The 19,790-nt window shown below is 50.4% G+C and overlaps 1 protein-coding gene across 1 annotated transcript in view; it reads right to left on the minus strand.

Annotated features, from left to right (window-relative positions):
* Positions 1-4: 4 nt before the first annotated feature.
* GRAMD1B (GRAM domain containing 1B) overlaps positions 5-19,790 on the minus strand; it is a gene marked incomplete at its 3' end in the record, with an annotated part of 29,118 nt that continues 9,332 nt past the window's right edge. The window contains exons 3-18 of the mRNA XM_010157688.1: positions 14,669-14,753; positions 13,672-13,775; positions 13,419-13,514; positions 12,863-12,943; positions 10,634-10,749; positions 9,990-10,146; positions 9,136-9,325; positions 8,754-8,897; positions 8,036-8,154; positions 6,652-6,794; positions 6,229-6,332; positions 5,912-6,115; positions 5,635-5,725; positions 3,453-3,560; positions 677-794; positions 5-82 (exon numbers count right to left, since the gene is read on the minus strand). Of these exons, the coding sequence (XP_010155990.1) occupies positions 5-82; positions 677-794; positions 3,453-3,560; positions 5,635-5,725; positions 5,912-6,115; positions 6,229-6,332; positions 6,652-6,794; positions 8,036-8,154; positions 8,754-8,897; positions 9,136-9,325; positions 9,990-10,146; positions 10,634-10,749; positions 12,863-12,943; positions 13,419-13,514; positions 13,672-13,775; positions 14,669-14,753 (1,938 nt within the window). The remainder of the gene's footprint in view (positions 83-676; positions 795-3,452; positions 3,561-5,634; positions 5,726-5,911; positions 6,116-6,228; positions 6,333-6,651; positions 6,795-8,035; positions 8,155-8,753; positions 8,898-9,135; positions 9,326-9,989; positions 10,147-10,633; positions 10,750-12,862; positions 12,944-13,418; positions 13,515-13,671; positions 13,776-14,668; positions 14,754-19,790) is intronic.

Raw genomic sequence — 19,790 nt, forward strand, 5'->3', positions numbered from 1 at the left:
AACGTTTCCGTTTCTCCTCTGGATCTGACCCGAAGTCCCGGGACCCGATGCCATTCTGAAGATTTATTAGTGAATCCTTCATCTGCAAGACAAGAAATTTCTCCACTGTGAAGCTACCCTAGAGGTGACAGCACTTCGGGATTTCCTTCCCCATCGGTGCCTCCTCCTTCCAGGTAAAGCATCGATACCATAACCACCTGGTTTTTGGGAGCAGTGCGTCAGCTGGGGACTGAGCAGACGGGAGCCCGTGAGAGACCGTTCTCCCGGAAAACAGAGAAGGGGTGAGCAGCCCCCTCCATAGGGGAGCAAGGCTTTTGTTTATCAGTTCTGCTCTAAGCAGCCCGGTGTACAGCCGGCTCTTGGAGCCAGGGCTGAAGTAAAAATGTTTGTTTTCCAAACTGGGATGCCAGTTACTAGATATAAGATGTGCTAATCTACAGGTTTGGGCCCTGCAGAATTCTCTCCTTGTCACGCCCGGGACCCCTGCGGTGACAGAGAAGCTGCACTACGCTGCAAACAGCCCTTGGTACCTGCTGCCATGTCAGGAGTCGGATCTACGGGGTGACGCGCCTGACGGAGCGCAGTGGAACTAGGTAAGGCTGAAGGATTGCCAGCAGGTGACGGGGAAGACGCGGTGACCCTCCAGTCACAGCGCTAACCGGCGGTACGGTCTCACCTGGTCTAGGAGCATCACCGAGGATTTGATGATCTCACGCCATTTTTGTAGCTCTAAGTCATGATACTTCTGCTGGGATTCTAATAACTGGGCCCACTCTGTCTGAGACTGGGGTAACCTGTCAGGTGGAATACGAGCAAGAGTGAATCTAGGGAAACTGAAGTCAAGGGGGAGCAGGTAGATTGTATCACTTTCTGTCTGTCTTTTCACCCTAAAGGGGTAGGTTTTCTAGTGCATTTAAATGTGCTTAGTATTTTCCTAAATTGGATACCAATGTTAATATGGATGAACCTCTGGTAATCAGCTAATTAGTGGCAAAGATGGGCAAAGCGTAGGTATCAATCCCCTCCCTTCAGGCCCAATTAATCCTCCAGAAGAGGGCTGGAGGCTACTGAGGGGAGCAGCATCGGGGCAGACGCAAGCACTCAAGGTGCTGATGGGAGGATCTCCAGGACTGGATGCCCAGAGCTGCCGCTCAGGGCCACGTGACGGGCCCTGGGGAGGAGGTGGAGCTCGGTGGGGCCAACGCAATGATAAATCTCAGTCGAGCAGAGCAATAGGAGAAGTGGAGTCAAGGCAGTTAGCGTTGTCAGGAAGGTGCAGCAGCCCACTCTGCCTGTTTCTTCTGAGAGCTATGGCTCCTTGCTTTTGCACGCCTTCAGTTAAGATAGCCACGACATGCTAGCTACTTTCTAACAGAGCTAAAAGTCTTTCCTAGTTCATCTTCTGCTTACCTCTTGGGCTCCGCTGGTTTCTAATATAGCTGAATCTCTCTTCTCAGGCTACACTAGAGATTTTCAGGCCGCCTTTATGGAAGTCCTTGCGTAGGCAACAGCTCACCTGCAGCCAGAACTCACTTCTTGGGCAAGTACCTCCTTTCTCCCTGGCAATATAATGTAACTTGTTCCCCTCTTCCCTTAGCAAACAGGCAGAGTGGGGTGCCACTACCCCACCTTCCAACTCCTGCGCTAATTGCCTTGACGTTGCTCTGCTCAACTGAGATTTATCCTCACCGTAGCACTGCCAATGTCCACCTCCTGCCCAGTGGCAGCTCCAGGCAGCCCTCTAAGCCTCCCATCAGCACTCTGAGTGCTTGCATCTGCCCTGCTCAGCTGGCTCCAGACCTGGAGATCAAACAAATAAGTGTTAATTAACCACAACAATAAAAACCAAGACAAGTTTAAAAATGGACCCATTCCCCATGGTCAATAATTCTTAATGCTAATAAGTAACACTCAGTTACTACTGAAGACTGCTTTCCTTGTCTGAGGGGAGGACACTCTAGAGTGCCCCCACTCCCAGAGAACTTCTCAGTAGAACCAGAAATGGAAAAATAATTTTTGGAGCCTCAGCCTGAATGTTTCTGAGCACACCTGGCCTTGGCCCCAGCAGCTGGGTTCAGTCTACTTCCACCACAGTCAGGATTGCACCACAGTGAAGGTACCTGTGTGAAGGGGATGGGGAAAGGAGTAGAGCTACCCCTGTAATTCCAGAACATGCCCATTGCAAGCAGCATACACACAGCACACACGTTCTGTACTTAAATGCTGTATCGTAGTGATCCAAATAAATGCCAGAGGAAGATTAAGCAGGCAAAATCACTCAATGTGTCTGTCTATGGGAAAGTAGCAGGGCTGTTAGGGAGAAAATAATAACTGCCTTCCCTAATGAGGAGAAATCATGGGGAAAAAGTTATTACCCTGGTAGCGTGTGGCTATGGATGCCTAAAGTCAAACCCAACTTAGCGAGGGAGTAACTGTGACCACACAAAAGTACAGCCAGAAAAGCACAAAACCACCGTAGCAAAGCAGGCTTCGGATGTTCTCAGCCTCTGAAAACAGAGATTCAGGCAGGATACCTAGCACTTCTGTACATAAAAAGGCATTCACCTAAAAAATGCCAGGAGGAATTCAAACCACAAAATTGCTGGCTGTCATTAAACATCATCAGGTCACCACCTACAAAAAAGTGCTCTGGAACGCATCCTGGCAGGTCTGCCTTGGCCCCAGACAAGATGGGGAAGTATGGAAAGACAGACTAATCCCAGCAATAAATTCGGTCTGGTTGGAGGCTGTCGGCATGCTTCCTGCAAAAGGAAGTGGGGAAATGCTGCCAGACAGCCTAGAGCTCTACACATCTCAGCACACAGCAAGTGGACACTACACTGAAACAGGATGTCCAAAAAGCCTTGGGCCATGTTCCACGCTACCAGTTATTAAAGAAACAAAGTCAACCTGCAGTCACACCCCACTGCCTACCATCCAGTACTGCCAGGGAATGCTTGGGTCATTAAGGAGCCTGTGTCCTCCTAATGATCCCTCTCTTCCTCCCACGCTCTAACAGCTTACTGATACCTAGACTCACACCTAACTCATCAATCGTGTGTCATCAGGCCCAAATTCTCCTCTGAGCACAAAGGGCTCTTTCTAAGACACTGCTTTTCATACAGAGGGAGGTTCAGCCATCGAAGGAGGGGAGGTGACAACCTTGGTCCAAGATCACAAGAGTCTTCCGTACAGCATCCTCCGTGACAGGGGATGCCTGGGAAGAAGCAGAGGCTGCCTTAACGCACTGTCTTCTGCTGCAACTGTTCAGCAGTTTCAGGTCTGGAAATGCTGATGGGCCCCACAGCTCCAGCTAACTACCTGCTTCCTCTGTTTGACACAAAAAGGAAGCAATCTACAGGACAGCCTGGGGCTTTGGCGTTCTGGGAAAGCCTCTAACATCTGTAGGAAACATGCAAGAAGAGGCAATACCAAAGCAGGTGTGACAGTACCTTTCCTGTAGCCGCAAGCCCTGCCATGCCGTGAGCGTCTGCGTAGTATATTCCAACATCCAGAGTTTGTAGAACAGCATCATGTTGAGAATGACCAGCAGCACCAGACTGGAAATAAGAAAAACAGCCAGTTCACTAGGAGCACTTCATAGCCCACTGCTTGCCAGTCACGCCTGGGAAAAGGCTCAAGGCTTGAAGAAGGTGTCGGGGGCCCAGGTCCACGCTGTATGTGAGTGGGAATTTAATCAGAGTGAGGGCCAGGTGATCAGAACCCAAAACTTCACCTCGTGGGAGAAGTGTGTGAGCAGTAAGGACAGAAAGACAAGGATGACAGATGGGTCAGACAGAGCAGGCTGGATGAGTGGACGTGCTGAATGCAGAGAAAGGGAGGAAAACAGCAGAGTAAAGAGGTAAAAAGAGAGACAGTACCTGAAACAGATCCTAATGGGAGCAGGGAAGAGAAAAGACGGAGTAGATGCAGGTTAGAAACAGACTGACACAGACCAGGAGAAACTGGGCTGAGCAGAGCAGCTTGTAGACAGCACAGAAGATACATGAGGGGTGGAGGGAAGAAAGAACAGTGGGAAGAGAGGCAAGAAGGACAGACAAATAACCACGTGCCTGCAATCCGTGGTGAAATCCGCTGAGCTGTGCGTGGCTCTCGCCACCAAGCCCAAAGCCCACGCGGGGCGCTGACACACAGACGCACGTTGCAGCCCGCCCACTCCCACCGCACCGCGATGGGAACACCACCCTGCACGCCAGCGCTTAGACCAGACGCCCTACCGCTCCTCTCGCCCCCCCATCGCCACACACGGGCATTTCTGCTCCTCCCATCAGCCACGCACAGGGAACAGATTCCCAAATACCGTGCTCGTGCCTGGCTCCAAACAGCACAGCTGTTTTGCTGGAAGAATGGCCCACTATCGCCCAGTTCAGTCAGGAGGATGGCAACTGGCCAGAAGAGCATTCTGAAAGCGGAGGGCTCTCTGGCTGCACCAGGCTAAGCTAGTAGCCTGCCAGGGGAGATGGTCATAAGGTTTTTGTGCCTTCCTACCCAGAGTTTTCATTGCATCCCACCTGTTGAGGCGCAGAAGGTAGCGTGAGGCTGTCTTAACTAGCTGGGTTGCTGCTGCCAGCCTCTGCAGTCTCCATCCCCAGCGGGAAAAGGAAATGCAGAAAGGAGCTCAATTTGAAAAGTTCCCTCAATCTACAAATCTCAGGTTCTTCACACCTCACTAAGAGGTGAGTAGAGCCTAAGGAAAGAATGAGCCCAAGTTCTGCTGTTCCTCTAAGGTCCAACCCAGCCAAGTCCGAGACTAGCAACTGTGAAAGGTGGTGGCAGAAAAGGGACCCAAACCAAACGTAGTTCTCGCTGCTAAAATCCTGCCAATCTCTGCTGCCTTATGTGTTTCTACCCTTTATTTTGCAGAAATAATCTCTTAAAACAGCCCAGCTTCTTTCTGAGATGGTACCTCTCGTCAGAATTGCTGCCCAGAACCAGACCAGAGCGAAGAAGGAACAGACCCCTCACATACCCCGAACCCTGCTGTGATAACTCCCAGAGCGCTTTGTGTGGTCATCTTCCATGGTAACAGCTAGTTTGTTGGCAGATGACATTACATGACTTTTACTATAAATTAAAAAAAAAATCAACTAGTTTCTACATGTCATTGAAAATCTCTGAACTGAGTAACTGAAATAAAAAAGTGTCTTTCTACGTGTTGGATTTCTTCTCTTTTAACTACTGACTCCCCTCTCCTTGCACAGCTGCTCCTCACCCTGCTTCCCCCTCTCAGTGTTGCCTGTGTCCCAGACAGCATAGCTGACCTACATTTTGGACTCTCGTGCAGGTCTGCAAGCCCATGTTTGGTTAAAACAAGGTCAGAACTGAGGGGGAAAAGGAGAAACTTTGATAAAATAAGATCCAGAGCCAGAGCAGTGGCCAGCTAAGTACAGGTAAAAGCTGGCGTCAAGCCAGACAAAACAGGGCATTTGAGGTAAATTTTGATTCGTTTTCTGCCTGTCATCGCTCTTCTCTTCCCTGTGCTGTGCAAAGTTTGGGACCAGAGAGGAATATGAGAAAAGAAAAACTGGCACAGGGGAGCACTGAACGCCAGAAACACAAAAAGACCAAAGTTGTTAAAGGCTGGCTGTGAAGGGACGGGAAGAAATCACTTACACAAAACTGATGACAAGGAGCAGCTTGGAGACACTCTGCAGGTGGAAGCCACTGGGGCTCTCCTCAGGGATGTGCCGTGTCTGAGTGGAACCTGAGGAGATGGATGCTTTTAGGCTAGGAAATGCTGTCTGATGGGGAGGACAACCCTCTTCCCTCTACCCACCCCTCCACCTCACTCACTCAATCGTAAAGCATCCTCCCTGCACTGGAACCCCTCTTCCCATTAACCCTCCTCTCCAGGGGTACCCCCAAGCGCGAGGGGTCTGGAGTTCCTCACCTGCCACGTGCTTGATTCGATGCGCAACCTCCTCGTCCGTGGGGGTGGTGACGGGACTCAGCACCTCCTCCAAGTGCGGCACCCGCAGGTGAGCGTGGGCCCGTTTCCTCCGGCGCACCGTGGATTGCTTGCTCACTTTCTCTTTGGGGGATTGTCTGTGGACTTCAGCCAGGTAGGTGCTCTCAGTTTTGGTCAGTTCGCTCTCTGCGGACAGCAAGGGGGGAGCGTTTAATAAAAATGGCGCTGGCCTGGCAGGGAGGCACGCGTGACCTATGTCTGCGGGTCATTACCGCAGCTCCAGTCCCCACCACTCTTACCCAAATGACGGAAATAATCTTCTAGACCGCTCCAAAAATTCTTCTCAATGAAGGATTTCACCAGCCCCCAAGGCTGTTTCCTGTAACGTAATTCTGTGGAAACCCTGTGTGAGGAAAGGAAAGTCATTCTCCCCGTTTTGCTTCCTGGAGGCGATGTCAATTCACAGTCCTTTGTCAATGTAGGTATGAGAAATAATCATGCACACTGTTATTTCTGCTCTGCTTCGGGGCTGCTGTCTGCTCGATGTCACCACAGTGGGCAGCTGCCCCTACGGTAACTCCGTGACAGGTATGTTCTGGCAACAGGGCAAAAAAATAAGGCTAAGCGCTCCCCAGCCCATCCTACCACACCAAACACCAGAACTCCCACCCAAAAGTGACTCTTGGTCATCGACAAAGCTCTTTATCCCAAAAGACGTGTACCTGAGTCGGCTTTTGTTTCTGGCGACACGAGTCAACGTGTAGCGGTTAATGGTGTAGAAATAATCGTGGTAGGGGACGTCGTGAGTTAGCACCTCTGCATCTATGACATAGCACTCGCTTTCTTGGCTGGCTTTGTACATTGTCTGCATAAAAGACAGCATGGCAAGGCAACGCTTAGTCTGGTTAGAGCACGGCTTGGATGGACTGGCACCTTCCCTAGCACTTCAAACAGCTGCACCACAAACCGGGGGCAGCACACCCAGGCCCACCTTTACGGAAGGCGTACCCGAGGAAAGCAAGCCTTTCGCTCGGGTGTTTCCCAAGGGCGTGTTTCAAAAGGGATGTTCAGTTCCAGCAGCTCAACCTCCAGCATCTCCTGCCGGATGTAGTTCCATACGCTGCCACATGAGGACCCGTCCTCTGGACCTTTGCAAGTGTCACCTCATTCAACTGGTGCCTGGCTTGTCAGGGAGCAACCTGATTGGAGATCAGGGCTGGCCCTGCTTTGAGCAGAGCTCCTTCCTGGTGTAAATTATTCTGCCGTTCTAAACACTGTAAAAACATGTCAGTCACTTCTTTTAAGCCCTTCTGAGCTGCTTGTTTCTTTGCCCCAGAGTAAACCTCACAAAGGAGACAGACAGACTCCGTTAACTGCAGATCCATACACGCTGTACGGCTTTTCCTTCAGGCTATTTCCACTTACTGCAGCGAGGACACAGCACAGTGCGCCTCGGTGGCTGACCCCAAACTCGGAATAAAACAGGCCACATCCCAGCTTTTCTTTGCTCCCCTCTTAGTATTCCCTCAAGCTAACTCTCCATATATACCTCTGGCCTCTTGAACATCTCTCTGGACATGGAAGGCGGCTTTTCCTCCCTCTCTAGCTGCGGCCCCTACTAGATACAGCTGGCCTGGCTCTTCCCACTGCACTGCAGATGCTCCCCTTTCTAACAGGTCACTAATTGCCCTCACCATTAATAACAAGGCCTGGACATCTCTGCGCAGAGCTGTGAGAAGGACTGGGCAGACAGCATCGTGTCTTTCTCACACCCTGCTGGTGAATAACATCTGCTGAACTGACCACAGCTCAGAACCCACCAGTAGGGATGACACACAGAGTTGTTAGAACGTGCTGGGTTGTTTGCAAACTCGGCTGCTTTCGCTGGAACACGTATGGCCCTTTCCGGGCAATGCAATCCAGTGCGAGTGCAAGATAGCTGGTCACATTCCCAGTGACAGCGGGCAGCAAGTTAATACAAGAAAAACGTGTAAAGGGAAATGGATAGGGAGACTGAAAACATGCAAAGCAGCGTGCCCAAGACAAGAAAATAAATTACAGGTCTGTTTCTGCAAGGCGTGACACCCCTACTCCCCTTTCGCATACCTGCGTCTCAGTGACAGTGGCAGTTTTGGGGGCCAGGGGGTTGGTGAGGGTAATGGTATACAAGATCACTCTGGTCTGATTGCCATTTTCTTCTTTCTTCCACGGATGAAAGATAATATCTGAGAGGACAAGACAATATTCCATTTAAGTAACTGGAAAGGGATGTCAGTGGCCTAGCAAAAAGCATAACCATGTAACCAAGCTCAGGACAATTCCTTCCCCTCGGAGAGCTTGGCTACAGAAGCACTAGAGTTTGACTCAGTGGGAAAGAAAGGTCTCCTCTAGTAAATGTAAATGTTAATGTTTTCCACTCTTTTAAGTGCCGGGAAAGAGGGAAAGGCTGGGGTCATATCTCCTCCAGCAAACCTACAGTTACAGGGAAAGGAGGGCTACAGCATGCCAGGGCACACTCTCTTCAATCATCAGCTGCACAGTCCATGCCAGTGTCTGGTGTAGAAAAGCTTTTTCCTCACATAAGAGTCTGCCTCTTCCATGAATTTAGCTGCACCTCTTACAGGACAAAACTAGACAACCAAACAAGGCTGGGTGCGATTTTGATTACTGTTGGTACAGACTACAGCTGTCCCAAGATCTGCTCAGAATATTGCACAATCCCTCCGTCATCAGGGAAAGTTACACCTCCAAGACATGTGCTGAGCCCTTCCTTCCGTACCTCGCAGCCCCCGTCAGTGACCGGGCTTTGCCGCCGGCAGCTTACCAGAGAACCGTCGCTGTTCCATGAAGTCCCTCTGGAACTGGGAGTCCGTGAAAAGCAAGTCATACAGTTTGTCCACGCTGAAGTTGAACACTTCGTTCACGTACTGGCGGCCGTTCAGATCCTCGTAAAAGGCTTGGACTTCCCCTGTGGGGAAACAGGCCCGCAAAGCCCCACGTGACCCTCCGAGCCAGTATCAGAGGCTGTGCTGTCACAGTACCAGGCCCTTAGTGTGTTTCACTTCGTGAAGGAGGAACCCAAAGGAGGCACTTCTAATCCTTTTCCTCCACTGATCCCACAACAATATAGCTGGAATGCCAGGAAGGGTAACTAACTACATAGATTATTTCAGAGACATCCTTCCAAGTGCCCCAGCCCCGCATACCTTCATCATGGGTCTCTGACGAGTCACTGAGCTCGGTGGGAATGTCTTCGTTGTCGTTGAAGTCTAGGGAAGGGGAGTTCACGGGGCCGATGATCTCGATCTTCTCTCCCATGATATTTGCAATGCCAAGGTCTTTTTCCACAGGACTCTCCGCCACTACCTCTTCCTCCTCTGGTAGCACTCCATCAAACTGCAGCAAGGACAGAGCATATTGAGGACAAGATCAGCACCTGGAAATTGGGGTTATTTCTGAAAACTTTACATCCACGGGCCAATTTTCATGCCTTTGAACATTTGGCGTCGACATGTCTGGGGATTAAATAATACAGAGTAGGAAGGTGTTGTTGAAATCATATGGTGTTTGTAAAACACATTCAATCACCTCCTCTCCAAGAACTGCATACAGTTCTTCAGACCAGCACACAACACAGGGTTTGCTCCCAAACAAACCCTGTACAGCTAGGAAAACCTGAGGTTGTACCTAAACAAGGTTTGCTCTGCCGCAATACTATGAGGGCGCACGCTGTTCCCTAGGGAGCAACTGAAGGCAAAGAAGAAATTATAACCCTTTCATCTCCAACACTCCATTCCTTTTCATCTAGGAGTATAAAAAGGGAAAGGCACTTGCTGCCAGGAGTCACAGCTTACTGGCTTTTAGGGCAGGCAAGCTTTGCTCACTTTCTTGGCCAAATGCCACGCTCACAGATACCACTGACTGGAGGACTAGGGTCAGCTGCAGTGGAAGAGGAGCTGCAGGGTAAACAGTCACCTCGTACATTCAAAGAAATACCGGCTGGATCCCAGAGAAAAGGATTACTGCTCCCACTGCAACGCGACGGGGGAAGAACACTTACCGAGGCTGGCGCTTCACTGCTTCCCGTAGATGTCAGCGTGCTGGCAGTGACAGATTTCTTTGGCAGCTGAGGGCTAGCTTCCGGCTTGGCCTCCATGCTGCTTTTTGAGGAGCTGTCATTGACTTCATTCTCTTCCACGGGGATTTCTTCACAGTAGCTGAGACGCCACAGAGAACACAGGTTTTTATGCTTACCCCTCTCAGTACAGCTACAGCTGGACACACAGAGCAAGTAAGAATACTTCTGTGAAGTTTCCAGTCTGACCAGAGGCAGAAACGGCTCAGTGCAGGGAAGATCAAGCCCACACGTTTCAAGTTTTTACACACAGACTGACAAGCATCAGCACTTTCTGACCATGTAACATGCTGACTGGCCTCGTGACCAGGATGCTTTGGCATTTACAGAATTGCTCATCTAGCTCAGCAAGCGGAGAGGCAGGCATTTCAGTCCCTACCACCTTCCATGTGGAAATGGTACGCTCTCAGCTTTTCAACATTACACATTTAAGGGGAAACATTTGGGCAGAACCCAGAATCTCTCACCAGGGACAATCAGCAGTTTGAGGTATGCAATACCTCAGGACTCCTGGGCTCCTGAGGCCATCTTTTCTTTGTCACAAGCAGATTTTACTCCTCCTCACTCACCCCATTGTGTTGAAGTCATCATCAGGAGGCACGTAATCTTCATCGTCACTGGTCAGACCCAGTTCATTGCCGTAACACTGGTGGACAAAGTGCCAGAGCTCCTTTGGACAGAGAGGCTAAAAGAGGGAATGGAGAACAGCATACATCTTCACCTCAGAATACTAAAATACAATGAATTTTTGGAACTACCATTGTCAGGAATATTACATTCCTTGCCCTGAAAGGAGAAGTGAGATTCTGGAAGGCCCGGGATGGGAGGTGAGAGCCTTCTCACCTCTTCTGAATTCCAGTGATGCTACAACATGGATTGTGTGCTCCTGGCAGGCTGTCGCAGCTCCATGCTGGCTAAGGGCTGCCAGCATACATATCCTGACAATGTTAAGCCAAGCTGGCTTACAGATTGCCCCCACTGAGCAGTAAGAGACCCTTTTGCCCCTGCAAGCCTTCACCATCAGCCCAGGCCCTGCCCTAAAATCTGACTTTGTTATTTTCCCATGCCACAATCTCACGTTACTTAAGACTATCAGAAAGCCAACATGAGCTACACCCAGGGCAGCACATGCAAAGAGTTTTCCCACTACTATAATGCTGTGCAAGTAATAACATCAGCAGTAACCTGCATTTCCTTCCCCACCTCTTCTGCTGTGCCTCCATTTAACAACTCCTACTATACCAAAGCCCATTGCCTTATGTGGTGTTTTCCCCTCCACCTTTTTTTAAATTAAAGCTGCCTGAAGAATTACAGCTGCAGGGAAAACAACCTAAAAGAGCAACAAAGAAAAACATTTTCTTTTACAGTTTAAAATCAAAAAGCATTTGTCTCAACAGATACTACTGTGAAAAGCGTGTACAAACTTCCAGTTCAGAAGAGCAAATGAATTTCCAAGGCTGTTCACAAAAGCCCAGTCTTTTAGGGATGCAAGTCAGTTGATCACCACATGACTGCCTTCTAAGGTTCTTCAGAAATGGGGCAGGAGAACTTGTGATTTAAATACGTGGTACAGGGATGAAAGGGGATGGATTTTCACCCATGAGAAATTTATGACCAATGACAAAGATTTCTTGGTAATGAGAGAAATGCGGTGAACTTTTTCTGAGTTGCCGGCTTGAACTTCTTCCCATAGTCACTGCATGGGATAAGGCAGGAAATTTTAAATCTAGCTCCCAAAAGTAGCAATCAAAAGCATGGGAAAAACCCTCAAATGAGAAACTTCTATCCAGAAAAATGTCTAACTCTGTTTCAGCTTCTTCCCACATGCACTTCAATTCACATGTCTTAATCAGGAAAAATGGGCTAGGCTCTTTCACCTTCTCTCCTGCCAGGCATGGATCCTACATTTGGAGAAAGGGGTCTGGAAGCATTTCCTGTCTTTATCACTCCACGTCTCAGTTCCCATTTGCTTTGACCTTGAAACCAAGGGCACTGGATTTTGCTAGGAACTTCAAAAGCCCGATCAAATTACAGCATATGGTAGCAACACAAGCTGCCCAATGCACAACTATCCTTTTACACACTAAATACTACTCCACTTTTCAGAACAGGGTATTCTGGGTGCTTGATTACTTAAGCCTTCCAGTATAGTATGAACTCACGCCAGAACATCCCGAAATGCTAGCAGCACTGTCAGATCAGTTCAGGAGCCCTACTCCCACAGTGAGGCCAGAAATACTCAATGGGCTGTGGAACAGATACTCAGGTCAAATACAGGACATATGGGGCCTCTGGCACAGCAGGTGCACATCCCTGCTTTATTTTAAAACCCACTGAGCCCTTAGCCAGTGCACCCCACACCCACCATTCCTCTCATTTGGTTTTGGGATGCCCTAAACACACGCTCCCTGTGCTGTGCTACCTTGAACGCTACGCTTCAGAAGCACAGACTACGAGCTTTGCCTGCGCCATGGGCTATTTCTGTTGCGTTTTGAACTGCGTTCTTCTGGGCTGTTTCACTTGAACTATGGACCTCAAAAAACCTTCTTCCTGAGAGGCATGTTTCTGCCCCTCAGCAGAGGCAAAGTGGCACCTACTGCGTGCAAGATGTGTCTGTATGTACACAGAATTCCACGGGCAAAGATAACTGCACCTGCAGTTACGTACCTGCTCTCCCTAGACGCATGTGCTTGCTGTCCCTGCGTCTTTTTACACGTTAGTCACAGGGATTATGCTTTGGGATATATGCATCACCTCCCTTTCATCCCACCCCAACGCTGAGGTGCTGGTCTCTGTACCTTGTCAAGGAGAGCGTTCTGCCAGAGTCTGAACATCATCATGTACGTCCTGTCTCGAGCCCCAAAGGAAGTAAAAAAGTGCTGAATGGGGAGAGATGGAGAGAAAAATCAGTTCAGAAAAGGCCCAAAAAACGGAAGAAGAGACAAGCCTGTTTGGATCGCTTTCCAGCTACGGTTCACAGAAGGACGGAGCAAGCCACACAGCACAGCTGCTCAGTTTCTGGGCACAGACCGAAGCTCACGGAGACCCCAGAGAGAGGACGAGCGCTTCTCACCCAAGGGAGCATGTCTGAGCACAAACAATTCCCTTAGAGATGTGCCACTGCATCACCCAGACCCTCTGCCTGGCCCCACACCCCACACAGGAGCTACGTGTGTGCAGACTCAGCTCAAGCCCAAGGCTGGCAGCAGCTCTGCACCCAGCCCTTTCCCCTTGGTGCTTCCTCCCAGGCAGCACAAGCAGTCAGTTTGGAAAAACCCCGCCAACACGCTTATATCCCCCTGCCCCTGACAGCTGTGAGGGGTGGCCCCAGAGGTGGAGGCCTCAAGGATGTACCTTTTCAGTGTCAGTGCAAACTTGGATGGCATTAGGAATGAGCCGTGCTGTTTTTTCCTTGGTCATCGAGCAGATATCCTTCAAGCGAACTGTCAGCTACAGTCAGAGCCATGCAGAGAGGGGAAGGCAGAAAAAGAACACAGGTAAAGAGAGACACTGATGAGAAAGACAACGGAAAGACTGCTTTTAAAGCAATGTCAGCAAATACGCTGGCATCAAACGCATGCTCCGTGCGGCAGCCTGACAGCCTTACCAGTGTCTCCCAACGGAAGATGTTGCTGTAAAAGCAGATCCAGTTTTCAGAGAGGTAGAGGCGGCCCTGCAGGAGAATGTCTCTTTGTAGCGCACACGAGTAATCTGTGGGTGGACAACAGATGGTGATTTAGGAGCACCAAAACTAGAAGAGAGGACATCCTGAAGGTGAGGATAAGCAGCAGCATTAAGAGAAGCGGCTACTTGACACAATCCTGCAAAAAGCCAAAGGCAGAGCCAGAAAGCACTGAGCCACAGCTGCTGCCCTGTCCACTGGCTTATGATTCCTCCCGAGGGCACGTCACAGACAGTCTCTTACTGACTGATGACCTTCCCTTATTAGCCGGTCATTCCGTAACCTCCTCTGTCCTATTTCCAGGTTTTAATCTGCCTTTTGCTTTTCTCCTTCTAGTGCCATTGTTCATTGCTCTCCCAGTTTAGGCACCCTAAACGATTTCTGTTCCTCTGCTAGGATGTGCATCCTCCAACAGTCGGAGACGTGGGATGAGCTCACCAGTTACATAAGACAGCAGAACAGATGCAGTGTGCTAGGCAGCCGCTAATCAGCTGCGAGGCCAAAGCCACAATGGATACAGGAAGGGCAGTCATGTGTGAGTAGGGAGCAGCAGGGATGTTGGAAAAAAGGGAAGCTCAGTGGTATGCATGTGGAGACATGCAACCCTGACCAAACAAGGAAGGAGCTCAAACACTAACACGCTATCAGGGCTGGGGGAGCACTGTGGAGGAAAACACGCTCCCCAAGCCGTGAGGGAATGAGCCGTAGCTGATACAAATCAGTGTTGCTCCCCACAAGCAAAACAAATGAAACCCATTAGAAATGGGGAGGGGGGGTTCTGTCTGTGCACAAGACGACACAGGGGGCTTGTTCCTTGGTGGCAATCTCCTTGAAGAAGGAAAAGCTGCATGCACGTGTGCTGGATTTCCTCCCCAAACCATGGGCCAGCACAACAGAGCACTGCACCGAGGGGCCGCCTTACCTACGATGAGGCGCTCCGTGTCAGGAAGCTGTTTGAAGAGTTTCCTGAAATCTTCATTCCGTTGTTTGTATGTTGGACTCAACACCTGCAAATAACAGAGCGCCTGTTAAAGAGAGGGGCAGGCATGAGTACAGAGAAACGGAGCGGGGAAACAGGAACACCTCGGTAAGGAGAAGGGGGATCAGATGCACTTACAAAGCACGAGGCTGGGAGCTCCCATCACAGCAGACACAGACGGGAGGATTTGGGATTTAGTGCATTAAGTGGGAAGAAGAGGAGAACCTGACTCGGCAGAGCAAGTCCAGAGTAGAAGGGCTATAGACATAGCTGCTAGGTAGCAACACGGAATTGCACGGAAGCTGTGACTGCAGGAGACATCTCTTTTCCAGCACGCCTAGACTGAAGCAGGTATGACACGCGCTCTGCAACGCATCAGTTAGCCGCCCCCATCTCCAGTTCTCCCAGTAACAGTGCAGAAAATAGGTGTTTTCGTACAGCTGCAGCCCTGCCAGAGGAACTTGAACGATCACTGTCACCGGGAATAATGCAGTCATCCCCGTTCCTCTCCCCATCAAGCGCTCCACCTGCCAGCCACTGAACGCACAGCTAAGCGCTGGTACAGTGCGAACCCCTTCCTGGGGCTCAGGAGAGGCTCTCGCAGGGACACAACCACGTTTTGTGCTTATTCTGCAGACGCTCGGCCTCACGGCAGGCCACATGGAAAACGGGGCCGTTGGCCGGAGGGAGGCCAGGAGCTGGCTTCTCTCTGGTGTTTACGCAACTCTGCCGTGACTCTGTCCGCCTCCTACACGCCGTGTGCCCGTGCTGACAGCTGTTCCTAACAGCCAGAACGCCGTTCGAAGGCAGAGCTCACCAAAATAGAGGCAAGTGTTCATTCAGGAGGCCCCTATCTCCCATCTAATCTATCATGTTCTTTCTCCCACAAACGTACCAACTGCGCAGCACAAATCTCCCGAAGCGGAAAGGTGGGCACACCCCCCAGCCTCCCAGCCAGCGCCCCAAAATCAACGTGACTACAGAAGGTAACTGTTTGAGAAGTAGTGGGGGGGTCACGGGGCTGGGAAGAATCTCAAGGGTATTTAGCATTAGCCTTACAAAATTGTCAAATGCTGTTAAATCAAAGAAGGAAACACAGACCCCCAACCCCCACAAAACAGCATTCCCTGTTCCTCACACAATTCAATGAACACTGTGGGTTTTAACATCGACTCGGCACTTCACGTATTTGCTCCAGTCCTGTGGGCCCAAAGGAAAGTATCTCACTCCTGCATAAAATCTGCTAACCAGCAGGTGACAGAAATAGGAATTTTTACTTGCCATACTTCCAGCCTGAACATCTGGAAAAGATCTTGGCCAGAGAGAGGGCTCTAGCAAGAGCCCAAGCCCAAGATTTCCTGGGACAAGCAGACAGGATGGGAAAGGAGCAGGGAATAGAGATTATAAGCAGCTCTGAGCTTCGGGTTCGATGCACTGCAGCAACCCAACTTCGCACTACAGTTTCCATGGGGGGGGGGCACTCCCCTCCCATCCCCGCAGTAAGCGATGTCCAGACCTGTCTAAAACCTGTGCTACACCACATGCTTCTGCTTAGCGCCAGAACTTCTGGTACAGTGACAAACAGTTCGGTTTAGAGACACTCACAGCTGGAATTTCATCTGATCCACGGCTGGCATTGTCTTGCGGTGAGTCGATGAGCCCCTCCAGGTCCCCCAGCAGACACGGCAGTCCTTGATCCAGCACAAGATGCCAGAAAGCCCCGCACTCCAGCAAGGAATCCATAGCGTTCCCTCAGCACTTGCACAGCTCCCGTGTTCTCAGTCAAACTCTGTTTTTCCTGTTCCTGCTGTCACCGCTTCTTGTTTAGATTCAAAGTCGAAAGAGATAACAGCAGCTTGGCAGGAGTTTACGTGCCTTCCCCTACTTTCCTGCTCACGCTCAGGTCGTCCACCCTAGCAGCCCTTGTAGATCCCAGAGAGGATTTGCCCTCCAGAAGACTTTGAAGAAGTAGCTCATCAGGGTCAGCGTGCTGGCAGGCAACTGCTGTGCTCTTCTGCTGGGAATCACTAGCTTCTTGCTGTGGGCATCCCCTGAAGAAGCTCTGCAAAAGTGCTGGCAGCCTAAGCAGCCCCGGGCGGGTGTGTGCAAGGCATCTGCAACTCCGACCGAGGCCCGATGCCTGTGACTGCCAGAGCCAGCAACTGCAATACCTCCGACTGCCCGGAACCCCGCCGGACCAGGTGTAACTCACGGATCTAGCCGCAGTTTCCAGGACTGAACAGGAGGGTAAACAGCTCAGAGACTTCAGCTGCCTTTTTTTCCCCTTTTTGAAACCAGGAAAGCAGTTATTCCTTCAGTGCCTGCCTCCAGCCTTCCTCTGGAGTCCCTGCTCCGAAAGCGGCAGCCTCAGCCTCCCTTAATGTTTCTCATGGAAGGAGCGGGTGGGGAAGATACCAAAATGACTCGCACATGCTTTTAGTCACTGGAGCTGGGTAATTCTGTCGGCCAATGCCCTGCAGTAACCCAGGCTCAGCCCTGCCTCCCAGCAGATGTTTCCTGTAATGGAAAGTTGCTGGACAGAGCGTGTTGGGGGAGGCGCGAGGGGAGCAAGGAGACACCAGCCTGAAGGATATAGCTGTGAGAAATCAGCCATGTGAGACCCACACAGTCAGAAACCTTAAGGGCTCTGCTACTCCTGTATTTATCTCTGAGTCCCTCCCCCACCCAAAGCACAGGTCTTTCTTTCATAGGTTTCATTCATTAGTCAGGTCACTTTGGCAATGAAAGGCAAGCGCTTCCTTCAGACTCCAGCACATGAACTCCCTGCAGGTCCCAGGGAGATTGCCTGGCATGCTGGAACCCCTGAATCCCGCTGTCCTTAGTCCCCAGCCTCTCCATCTGCCTGCTCAAGGGTAGAGATGCAGAGGTAAATGTCTACAAGACACCAGTGCCGCCCAGCCGTGATGCTGAGTCTGTGGAAACTAGGCACAAGAATACTGATGTAAAATCCTCATTCCTCCTAAACAGCTGGGCACACAGATTTAAAAAAAACACCCATCCAAGTGACTCGCCAAGCCTGTGCAAAGCCACTGTTTCATTCCAGAGCCAGGGAGTGCAGGTTGCTCACTGACAGGTGCTCTGTCTGCTCAGATGCACCACAAAAGCATTGCTGGTACCAGACAGCACACCAGTCCCTTTGTTTAGCCCTGTTAGAAGGAAGCAGAACATCCATCTGCCACCCCAAGGGGAGGGATTTTGTTTATTATGAAATTTCTGTCGCCTGGGAAGGACAAAGAATTAGGATTACAGACATCTGCAAGATACCTGCATTGCTTTACGGAATGGCCCTCTTTGCTGGAAACTGCTTATGGGATTACTTCCAAAAAAAAACCTCACCAGAATGCTTCTGTCTACACACCCACCCATCTCCCTTTGCAGGGATGAATGGCAGGAGGAATCCGGGGCGCTAACCTGGAGGTGGAGTCAGCAAACATTAACTCTACTGCAAACAGAGAGTCGGGAGGGGATGGTGCTGCCAAGGGTGCAGAGTAGAGGCTTGGTTGGGGAAATGGGGACAAAAGGGTGACTCCCCATTGTTAAGAGCTCCCTGTTAATACACAGATCCTGTTGCTGGGGGATGGGACAGGACAGCGAAATCCAACAAGCACTGAGAAAGGTCGAGTCTTGCACAGCACAGAAAACAGGTGAGCAGGAGAGATGGTAAGAGGCAGAGAGGAAAGGGGGAGGGAAAATCTCCGATTTGCATGACTGATGGACCTGCTCTTAGCTTATTAGGGAAGATTTCCATTGCTTCTGGACAGGACAGCAGAACTACTGGAAAAGAACAGAATACAACCCCTGGTTGTGTGGGAGAGTTTAGACTCCACTGACAGCAGGAGTGCTATGTTGATTAATGCCAGCAAAGAAATTAGTTTGACAAAACAGTTACTGGAAATTAAACTGTGATGGCACTGATATACAGAGGAAAAGGTTGTTTGTTCAACACCTTGCTAACTCATCATCAAGCCTGGATTTTCGCAGTAGACTCCGTTTACATGATTGCTGTTGCTGAGTCAGACTCGGGCTGCCACCCATTGGAAAGCTGTTTCTGATGTCTTCCCCAAAACAATGCATGATTTCTCTGTCTTTATAGGGAACGGTTTACTCTTTCCAACAGCCGAGTTCCCCCGTCTGCTTTGGTACCTACAAGATCTCCAAGAGGGTACTGCAGGAAAAACAGGCGGCACACTGAGACCAGCAAAGGCTCACTCCTTACAGTGTTCAGTCTTGTGATTGCCCGACGTTGTTCTTACCAAGCTGCGAGCGCTGCTCGAAGGTCTCCACAAAGAAAGGCTCTCCACAGACTCTCAGCCACCTCCCACCTCCTAGTGCACAGGCAGACCTACTGGTTTTCCCAAAGGAAACCGCAGGGCTCTCTCCATTACATGGCTACTTGCATCTGACTGGATTTATTTTTGAGACTCACCCCCTGCGTGCCAGGCTGAAAGCTGCCCTGTGCACAGCGTTTGGTTCCAGACCTGAGGGCACAGGGCTCCGTGCGATCTGCAGGGCAGACTTTGCTCTCCCAAAGGCCAAATGGGTAGAACTGTGCTCCTGTGGATCTTTCAGACCTACTGTAAGACAGCAAATGATTCTACTAGTACTTAAGAAAACCTGAAAGAGACAACTCTCTCAGCTTTTACCCTGCCAGTCCAAAGCAGACACACACGAACTGCATCCTGATGGCTAAGCATAGACAGGGGGGGCCTAAACCACAGCTGACCAACACACCGAGTTTCACTCCCTAAGAAGGAGTCTCCATGTCTGCGTTTCCGCGCTAAAGGCACGAGAAACACCTCAGGGACTTTTTCTTTCCGCTGCTAGTGAACTCCGCCAGCCCAGTGATGGTCTGCTCTCCCACCAGGAGGACATGAACACAAGGCAAGCTTTGTAAAAGGTTGAGAGTATTTATAACTGGTGTCCTTTTCTAAATCTCCCAGTGCCCCGGGCCAGTTTGCGTATGTCCTCTGGAAAGCAAAGCAGAGAAAGCACACCAAGACCAAGAAAGGGCAGGTCTCTCCTGCCAACCTATTCCATGAGGGTG

The sequence above is a fragment of the Eurypyga helias genome, unplaced genomic scaffold (assembly GCF_000690775.1).
Source record: "Eurypyga helias isolate BGI_N326 unplaced genomic scaffold, ASM69077v1 scaffold36568, whole genome shotgun sequence".
Lineage (NCBI taxonomy): Eukaryota > Metazoa > Chordata > Aves > Eurypygiformes > Eurypygidae > Eurypyga > Eurypyga helias.